Source organism: Hylaeus anthracinus, unplaced genomic scaffold, assembly GCF_026225885.1.
Source record: "Hylaeus anthracinus isolate JK02 unplaced genomic scaffold, UHH_iyHylAnth1.0_haploid 2, whole genome shotgun sequence".
Classification (NCBI taxonomy): domain Eukaryota; kingdom Metazoa; phylum Arthropoda; class Insecta; order Hymenoptera; family Colletidae; genus Hylaeus; species Hylaeus anthracinus.
This window is the reverse complement of record NW_026534838.1, coordinates 6560935-6571268: the sequence shown is the minus strand read 5'-3', so window position 1 is coordinate 6571268 and position 10334 is coordinate 6560935. Positions and strand designations below refer to the sequence as shown.

Here is a 10334-nt window from a genome sequence, read left to right as displayed (position 1 = left end):
CAAAATTCGTTAGACTTAAGAATAATGTCAAATCAATTTTTGATCCACACGCTACCCCCTACAACCTTCTATTTTCCAAATTGATAGACAAAGAGAGTGCAAAATTGGATTCAAATCCGAGGTTTATGAACATCCACGGCATTGCTACATGGCGATATTGTGGATCGAGCTTAACGTTGAGCTGGATCTATACCGGTGGCGCGTGTAACTCAGCGTGCAGGTGTAGCACGCTAATATCGGGGATAATGAACGATGATGGACGTGCCGTCGCGTGCCCTTATCGCGGGCTCGTGAATTAACGCTATCGAGTCCTTAATGACCGACGTCCTTGATTTCCCGTGTCCCTTGAACTCGAACGTTTGTCAAGGTTGATCGGTGTCCCTCGCGCGCAACCGGTTTCGGCTCGTTTTAATGATCGATTAACGAACATCGAATGTCTCGTATCCGAACCCGACTCCGCACGCCCTTCGTTAACGACGTTCTCTCGTTTCTGCTTTCCAGGTGGTGCTGTCAGCGTGCAGCACGTACTTCGACACAATTCTGTCCCAGTACGAGGAGAAAGACCCGATCGTCATAATGCGTGACGTGAAATTCTCGGATATCAAGGTCCTGGTCGAGTTCATGTACAAGGGAGAGATCAACATCGATCACGTGAGTGCTTTTGCAGTAACCGTTTGCTTCAACCCTTTGCACTCGAGGCTTTTTTCGCCAAGACGAACCAACTCGAGACATTTCGCAGCGTTTCTGGGGAATTTCTTACCTCTAACATAAAATGATTACACATACAAATTAATGTATAAAATGTATTTTATGTTTCAACATTTTGTGTATCTTTACACATTTCCGAAGATAATTTCTCATACAATAATGTTTGTAATTTTGCTTTTTTTTTCCAAACGAAGATAACAAAAGTTTTATCTTTGTTTGAAGGAGTATCATTCTACACTTCTTAAGATTATACATATCAGGTTGTCCCGAAAGTTTCTTTCGCGAGTTGCACTCGATTATTTTATGTGGTCGTATTTATATAAATAGACAATCTAATTTCATAGATATTCATGTTGTAACAGTAGTGGAGCAAAGTGTATCATGCACAATTCAATAATGTAACATAAAACATAAACTATTGTGCATGTATTACTTATTAATAAAGCGAAAGAAACTAATAAAAGCAAGAGAAAACACATTTAAGGCGAGATATGCACGTTTTGCTTGAAAGCGCAGATAAAAACGATGTATGAATAAGGCCCAAAGAGCTTAGAAACCCACCTTCAAAGAAATTAAGCGAGAAAGAAATCATTGTCGCGCATCGAGTCCTCCGCATCAAACCAACCAGTTAGCGAGAGACGCCTCTCGAGTGCAAAGGGTTAATATTTTATCGACGACTACCTCTGTTAGATTCCGATTTATTACAAGTTCGGTTTCTAATACAATTCGGTACTTAGAAACTAGATTACCGCTACGTTCCTACTTCTGTTGTATTATGTTACGAAAAAGCTCGAGAGAGGAGTTCTGGTGTGCCTTATAAAGGTTTGTGTTTAAGCATTCAGAAGGTGGTGGAAATAAGAGGAAGGACCAATGAGAATCGTAGGATGTTAACGAGTTGGACGTGTTATTCGCAGTTAGTGAGTAAGGGTACAAGGGTCGGATGCTTAGTTGGTGATGTGTGTGAAGTTAGTCCCGCACTTTTCGAATTTTTGATTTTTTTCAATTATGCTACATTGTGCTACGTTCGTGCCGTATTGTGCCGTAAACCGCAACTCTGTAAGCGAAAGCGTACTCAAGAAAATAGAACAAAACCAAATTTTTGATAGCCCCGCACTTTTCGAATTTTCAGTTTTTCTTTCTTGTGCCGTATTGTGCTATATTTGTGCAATTTGTATAAATTACATACGTAAAATTTTAATCCTAAAAGGTGTTAGTTAACCTAGGGCGTTATTCAACACCTGTCCAATTACCGCGTCTTTCGGCTCTCGTCGTCAACAATTAGTTCTATAAACAAAAAAGATACGCCGCTGTCCGGATGCTGTCTGGGCGCACGTGTCCCTTTGATTTCGGCTGCTGTCCATCTCAAAACCCATGCCGCCTTTGTCGCGCTCTACTAAATTACAAAGTACCAATTTCGCTATGTTCATAGAGTTTCGAGATGCTGCTCGTTCCCCAAAAACCTTCGACGAGAGCTCCTCTATCTAGCCTCGTTTCCATCGAACGGTTTCCGTTTCCGAGTCGTCAGGAAGTCGCTCGAGACTCTTTGCTGAGCCGCGCACAAAGCGATGTTCGACGCGGTCTGAGAAACGCTGTTTCCCGGTCGCGCTCGAGTGGCGAAATTAAAACTGATTAAAGAAATAAAGCCACGGGGAACGCGCTCCTCTCGGTCTCTTTTCAGGCTCGATAGACGACTTATTTACATCGTGGACATTACGAGGGCACTTGTGTTCTTCCCCGCAGCGAGGACGGGAATAAAAAAATAAAACGTGTCGCGGGGAACGGCGCAGAGGGGAGGAGGGAACGCGGCTGGCCTCAATTTATTAATAATTGAAGACCCGTGCCTCTTCGAGCTTCGAACCTTGCCGCACTTCAAAGCGAGTTCCCATTAATCCCTCGGCAAAAATCGTCGCGAAGATGCAATTTGTTTCGAGGCACGGGAGCCAATCGGTTCTTTTCCGTTCCTCTTAGGGGAGAGACGCGCAGCGAGGGGGGCCTCTTTGTCGGCGATCGCAGTGAAAATCGAACCATTCGATAAACCGAGCGTACGGTGGCTAATTAATGATTGGATAGAATTGGAAGTATCCGAGGAGTGCCGCGCGAGGGGTAGCAGATAAAGGATAGCGGAAGTGGATGCGAGGAGGTGCATGTTTGATCTTTGCTGCGATCCTGAGTTTCTCATGTGTGTGAAGTTAGCCCCGTTCTTTTCGAATTTTTGATTTTTTTTTTTCAATGGTGCTACATTGTGTTACGTTTGTGCCGTCTTGTGCCGTAAATAAGAGATCGATAACGTCAATAACAATTAAGAAAGGAAATAAAATCAAAATTATACTGTTCCCGCGCCTTTGTCGAAACAAACTTTTTTTTCTATAGAAAGATGCGTACTAACTTGTGCTACATTGTGCCATTGATAGAAACTCGTTATCTCTACTCATTTTGCAAATAAAAAATGTTGAATTTGAAGGAATGAAAAATTCAATATTCGCACAATTTGCGAACGGCGACAGATCATCAAATTTTGCAAAGTTGTGCTAAATTGTGCTACTTACAATACACGAGACGTATGCGTTAAAAATTGAGATTAGCTCGAGGGTCAACAAAAATTAACAAAAAACGGTGGGGGTGATTGAACATTTCGATATTTCCGAATTTTCTTTGATTGTGCCGGATTGTGCTAGACTGGCACAACGACTTTTCCTAATTACAAAATCTCAGAAAATGTTTTCTAAGTTTTGTTGGCCCTCGAGCTAATCTCAATTTTGAACGCATACGTCTCGTGTATTGTAAGTAGCACAATTTAGCACAACTTTGCAAAATTTGATGATCTGTCGCCGTTCGCAAATTGTGCGAATATTGCATTTTTTATTCCTCAAAATTCAACATTTTTTATCTGCAAAATGAGTAGAGATATCAAGTTTCTATCAATGGTACAATGGAAAGTTTGTTTCGGCAAAAGTCCGGGGCTAGTATAATTTTGGTTTCATTTCATTTGTTAATTGTTATTAATGTTATCGATCTCTTATTTACGGCACAATTCAGCACAAATATAGCACAATACGGCACAAGAAAGAAAAACTGAAAATTCGAAAATTGCGGGGCTGTCAACAATTTTGTTTTGTTCTATTTTCTTGAGTACGCTTTCACTTACAGAGTTGCGGTTTACGGCACAAACGTAACAGAATGTAGCACAATTTAAAAAAAAATCAAAAATTCGAAAAGTGCGGGGCTAACTTCACACACATGAATTTCTCGGTTCTTTGCGCGCCGATCCGTTTCCAACGAAGAATAGCCTCGAGTTCGGTGACGTCGGAAATCTTAGGGCTTAGATTCGATTTAGAAAGAATTCAGAGGTGACAGCTCTAGCTTCAACCCTTTGCACTCCCAATTACATTTCAATTTCGTTACCAGCAGCTCTCGACCCTTTTAAGTGATTTATTTCAACCCTTTGCACTCGAGGCCTTTTTTTCTGGTATCTATCATCAACTCGAGATGCTTTCTTAGCATTCTATCGTCACGAATTCTAAGCTTAGATTTACTTCGAAAATGAGATCTCTAATTTAAGATTTAAAAATCAGGTCAACGACAATCATTTTATTGGCACTTCGAGTTCCAAAGAAATGAAACCTAAAGGAAACCTAGTGGCGAGAGTCACCTCTCGAATGCAAAAGGTTAAATTTTCTTTAACTAAAAGTCAAAGTAATGTAAGTAAATGAAGGAAGAAACAGATTCGTTTAAATATCAGTTTTATTCTCACTTTTGTTATATTTTGTCATTTTCAAGTGTATGGTATATCTCGAAACAATTTCTTTTCCCTATTGATTTGGACATGAAAGAATGTCGAGTGGGACTCGACATAGGAGCTCCTGAGATGAAAACTGATGACGAGTCACATTCGACATAGGAGTGCAAGGGGTTAATGTAATCGTGGCATTTTCTTGGCATTTACAAGTGTGACGAAGTTCGGTTCTTCGGTGTTTGACCCACTCGAAGAACGTCCAGGAGGAAGTAGGAAGCTCTTGAAAATATCTGCTGAGATCAAATTTTCTTTATAGGCCATTTGAAACTACCTAATCGAAATTTATCGTGGTATTTTTGTTATTTCATTCAAGAATTTTATTCAAATTTATTTTCATTGATACTCAATATTCAGAATTAATTTTATTAGTTCTTCAGTGAAAAGCACTGTATACAGCTGACACGTTTTCAAACGTTTGTAAGAAATTTTTCATTAAAAAAAAATATCATAATTGCAGCCCCCAGCGAACGGCTACTTATTTTCGTCCGCAGCGAAAGTGTTAAACGGTACATGTATATTATCGTTGCGATTAAATGCATAAACATTCCTGATCAACCGATTAGCCTCGCTCTCCATCTTCGATTCAGGAACGTCTTACCAATAATCCCGCTGAAACATCATTTTTCGTTCGGTGGAAGAATCAACCAACCACCTTTCGCAAGCTCGTAACTATATCCGCCGCGGCAAGAAAGGCAACAGCAGACTCCGCAACGGTCCGCATCGCTCAGTCTTGCGTCGCGAAAAAAGATAAATTACGCTCGACCAATGAGCACCGGTTAATTAACTAATAACGACCGCGTTCGATCGATAGCACCCGTTCCCGGCTGCGCAAAAACCATGCGAACCGTGCAGGTAACGCGGGAGAAAAACCGACCGCGTAAACTTAGGAACGAGTCCCTTACCCGCCGGAGAATTTCATCGGGGGAATCCTGGCGCATTTTTGATGCGAGGAATTCCCGTGTCCGCTCTCTAGCAGCAGCGTATGTTAACGCTGACATATTTATCGCGGTATGTTGCCTTGTCTTTGGCTTTCGCGATTCCGTGGCTTCTTGCCTCCCTTCGTCCTGTCTACGACGTATGGTAAATCCGCATCGCGGTGTTAGCCATTCAGTCGCTTTTTTCCGTGCGAAAAAGCGAACACGTGCAATCGCTATCGTCGGAAGCATCGGGAAGGTGGCAGCCGGAAAAAAGTAGAGGAGGTTGGAGGCTGAGCGGAAAAAGGGAGGGAAAGGAAACCTGGGAGTGGACTCATTGGTGAGATTACTAGGCAGAGGTGTAGTAAGGATATGCAGGAATCGGAGAGGAAATTTACTAGGCAGAGGTGTGCTAGGGATATGCAGGAATCGATGGGAATTGTCTCTTTAGTGGAGAGTCGCGGAAACCACGGTATCAATCAAGTTTCGGATAATTAACCGAAGATGAGCACCTTTTCATCCGTGATTCTTCGAATAACAGCTCTAATTTTAACCCTTTGAGTGCTATGGACTCTACGAAGCTATTCGCGTGGACTTAAAATGCGTTTCACGGTTTAACTCTTTGCGCCACGGGAATTCAGGTCACAAAATAGACCCATGTTGCACAGGAATTTTATTGCGTTTTAAATCAAACAAAATTGTTATATTGTTATTAATAAAGGTATCACATTTATACACATGCAGCTAATGCAAACTTTCGAGGTGGGATTAAAAATGTCCCACCATGCATTACGGTCCATCAAAAACGTGGGACATTTTTAATCACACCGTGCCCCAAAGACATTTATTTTAGTGACACTTCGAGAAATTAAAGAAATTAAACCTAAAGAAACATGTGAGGTATTGTATATTTGCTGTTTGAAACCTAATGGTGACTGAGATTCACCTCTCGAGTGCAATGACCTCCAGGGGGTATACCATCCAATGTTCGAGATGGTTTCAGTGCATTTATAGTAGAGATATTTGTGCATTTATAGAGACTTTGCTTACTTATAAGAAACACTGGGTTTGGGCTTCTTTTAGGGATCTTCAGGTTTAGACCTAATCTACTCATAAACAGCTCAGTTACTGGCACTCGCTAGAAATATTATGGTTGAAGACTATTCTGGTTTCGTTTATCACTTTTAAATGTAATCAAACGGAAGTGAGTAACGAGGTACGTTTTGCGTTTGATTACATTAGTCGCTTAGGGGACAGGCTTTGTGTTTGATTTCAGTTTTGCGTTAATAATAAATTAGTTTTGCCCTTCCTGTATTTAGGACCTGTAAGTTTTTGTTAAAAGAAGCCTGTGAGACCTCCACTGGGGTACCTCAGAGTTAATTATCACCTTCCCAGCCTTACGTTGTCCCCGAGACTGTAACGCGGAATCGAATTCAGGTCGGAAAGAAGATCCCCATAGGAGAGCTGCTAGTTCTTCCGGGATTTCTATTCGTGATCAGGCAGCTGGGTTCGTGAGCTTTCTCCTTGGCCACGTTTCGTCCGCGAAAAATGCACAACGCTCGGCGTGCATCACGAGTAGGGATGGGATCGCGTTCGGTATCTACTCACGAGCACAAGCCAGTTCCAATGATGACAATCATCCTCGAATGAATAGACCGCACAAAGAATTCTTACTGTTATTCAATCGAAAATCATCGATCGAAGTCATCAATTGAAATCATTTAATTTAGGGATCATTCCGGGGGCTCCTAGGTGCATTTATGGAAACAAAGTGCAGATATAGTCCGTCGCTCAGGAGTTGGCGAGTCAGTTCGATTGGAAGTCGCGTACGCGGCGACACCTTTGGTTCTCTATTGCTAAGGAGAATGAGACAATGTATGTCAGACGCACTACGCGTATCGTTACTACTCGTTTAAAGGTCGATTCAGACTATACGACACGGACCTGCAACGACACGACAAAATATTAAAATGCGTGTTTTAATGGAACTATTCACACTTAACAGACACCGACCTGAACGTTCCGGTCAACGGGAATAGTGTGAATAGTTCTATTAAAACGCGTGTTTTAATGTTTTGTCGTGTCGGTGCCGGCCCGTGTCGTATAGTCTGAATCGACCCTAATAGCATATAAAAAATGAATCCATCGAGATTCAATATGTTAACTTTGGCCGATCGCACACGGCGCAACCGATCAGTTTCAAACCACTCTGAAACTAGTTGCACGCGACCGTGGATCTAGGTAAATTAAAGAGCGCAAACTGTTTGCAACACTAATTTCAAATCCGTTGCGCCGTGTGCCTTACGTTCGAACACGAAAATTGGCGTAACTTTATTTCCATTGAAATACTCGGAGTTCAGTAGTCAGGAGGTGGTCGATCCCATCGCTAATCATCGCAGCTTGGATCTGCTCGATCGGCCGGAGCTTTGCAGCACGATCGGATTTGCGCGACGCGGGAACGGAGGTGAACGGGGGGGACCACCGTCGCTTTTTCCGTTGCCTCGACGAGAAACGAAAGCGGCTGGTTTCTGAAATACACATTATTCCCGGTCGCGCCGCCGGAGACGCTGACCCACATAAGCATTTTTCCAATTCCAGCCGCGGCCGATAGAAAGCCGCTGCGCCGTTCGTAGAAAGTTCCAGTAATATTATTTAGCATTCTCTCGGTCGCGCCTGCATTATTGCAGCGAAAATTGGCAAATAATAATTGGACCTATTCCGCCAATGCTGCTGCCACCACTCCCCCCACCCCCCACCCCCCACCCCCCGCCCCTCCACCCCCTTCTCCTCATTCTAGCCGATATCGACTTTTCCCTTATTATTCGGCCGTCTCTAGCGACGGAGCCGATCGCACGGCGACGGGAATTTTCCGAAACATTGTCAAAGTATCAACGATCGATTTATCGATACCGCGATCGAGAATGTAATTATCCGGCGAGGAGAGTTGCCGCAATGCGGGTACGAAACGATTTGGAAACATGGGAAATGGATTCGCTCGCGTGTACTACTACTACTACTACTACTACTACTACCCCCCCCCTCCGTCCCCCTCGGGATCGTAATTGAATTCGATGAAAAAATTGTTCAAATTTGATTCGTTGGATAAGATCGACCGGCACCGCGGTTAGCTTCTTCGGGGATCGAATGACACCGATACGAGTCGTTCACTCCGCGAATCGATTTTTTGAAAAATCTGAAATTTATGCATCGAAGCATTCGGTATAGTCATGATTTTTTATATTAGGTTGTCCCAAAAGTTTCTTTCGGTTTATTAATAAGTAATACATGCGCAATATTTTACGTTTTATGTTACATTACTGAATTGTGCACGATTCATTTTGCTCCGTTACTGTTGCAATATGAATATCTGTGAAATTGGATTGTCTATTTATATAAACACGATCACATAAAATAATTGAGCGCAACTTCGCGAAAGAAACTTTCGGGACAACCTAATATTTATAATAACTTTCCGAACTTATCGCTTTATGGAGTTAATCGATTTGTGCAATGAACGGCTCATACAGCCAATCACGTAGATATTCGTACCCCCTATGTCTGTTGAAGAAGTTTGATTAAATTAAATAACAGTTTTGATATCGTCAAATGAATTTTTCATGATACATATGAATACACACGAATACATATGAATACATTTCATTATACATACGAATAAGCTTATACGTGTACATATTTATATATAAATCAACATGCAGTCGGTGTAATAAGTATTCGTACAGGAACCATTTATTTTAAATGGGTTGCTGTACAAATACTTCTTACATTGACTGTATTTATACAAACATACACTTGCAAACATCAAACCAACTATTTAACTATTAAACAAATTTCTTCGATTAACATAGAGGGTACGAATATTTACTGACTGTATATCAGTGGAGAGTTAATCCTAATCTATGTGCAGAGTTAGGTCTGAATTTGAGTAACGTCGTGCTAATCTCGGTCAGGTTTGCACTCGGTACACCAATGTGCCATTTAACTCCAGAAGCATCGAAACATCTTATTCAAAAAACACTACGTATTCCCTAAAGTCCGAGTTATTATCTACGTCTGAGTTAGTACTACGAAGAACCAGGCCGCGAAAGGCTTAATCTTAATACCGGCCAAGTCTCCTCGAAACAGGCCAACCCCGAGATCCCACCCCGCGAGTTTCGCCCGCGCAAATTGAAGCCGCCAGGATTAATGGAATCACTAATTTTTACTATTCCAGCGTAATCGCTTTTTCCTCCAGCTTTTCCGCTCCCCCCACGGAGGATAATTAGATTGACCAAGCTCCGCCGACGGTCTCGTGAAAATTTCTTGCGAGGCTCCGTCGAAGAAACGCTGCTACGTTTCGCCACGGCAAAAATGGCGGGGGACTCGTGCCAGAAACGCTGAAACGACCCCGTCCGTATATTATTCCATTTATGCTCGAACCGCCAAAGGGAATGGTGGAGGATATCGAAAGCAGCCCCGGTTAAACGTATCGCTTGCCTTACTCGGTAACTGTTTCCAGAAGCAGTTAAACCACTTGCGCCAACGTCGGGCGAGAAAGAGAGGACTCTGTACTTACCTTGATTAGTCCGAGGATGCGTCTACATCGTGCGGAGGATCACGAAAGCATTCCTACCAAATTTGAGCTGGAGTGGTCATGATCACCGTGGCGAAGTCAAAAAGTCACCCAGAACTCTTTACGAACAGCCAATTGACCGTCCTTGTCGTGCACTCGAAATTCAAACTTGTAAAACAAGAATTTCCTGATAATCGTAGATGATCTCTGACGGTATGTGAGATGTAGAGTAGGAAGATAGGTCTGGAAGTTAGGCTAGGACGTATTTCGTCGATAAAAGAGTGCACGCCGTCGTTAAAACAGAGCGGAATGTAGATAAAACAGCGTACGCTCTCGGTAAAACAGGGAA

At 42.4% G+C, this 10334-nt stretch overlaps 1 protein-coding gene across 1 annotated transcript in view; it reads left to right on the top strand.

Moving 5' to 3' along the window:
* LOC128892999 (uncharacterized) overlaps positions 1 to 10334 on the top strand; it is a 17748-nt gene that overhangs the window by 1049 nt on the left and 6365 nt on the right. Inside the window, exon 2 of the mRNA XM_054153697.1 lies at positions 502 to 651. Coding sequence (XP_054009672.1) covers positions 502 to 651 — 150 coding nt within the window. The remainder of the gene's footprint in view (positions 1 to 501; positions 652 to 10334) is intronic.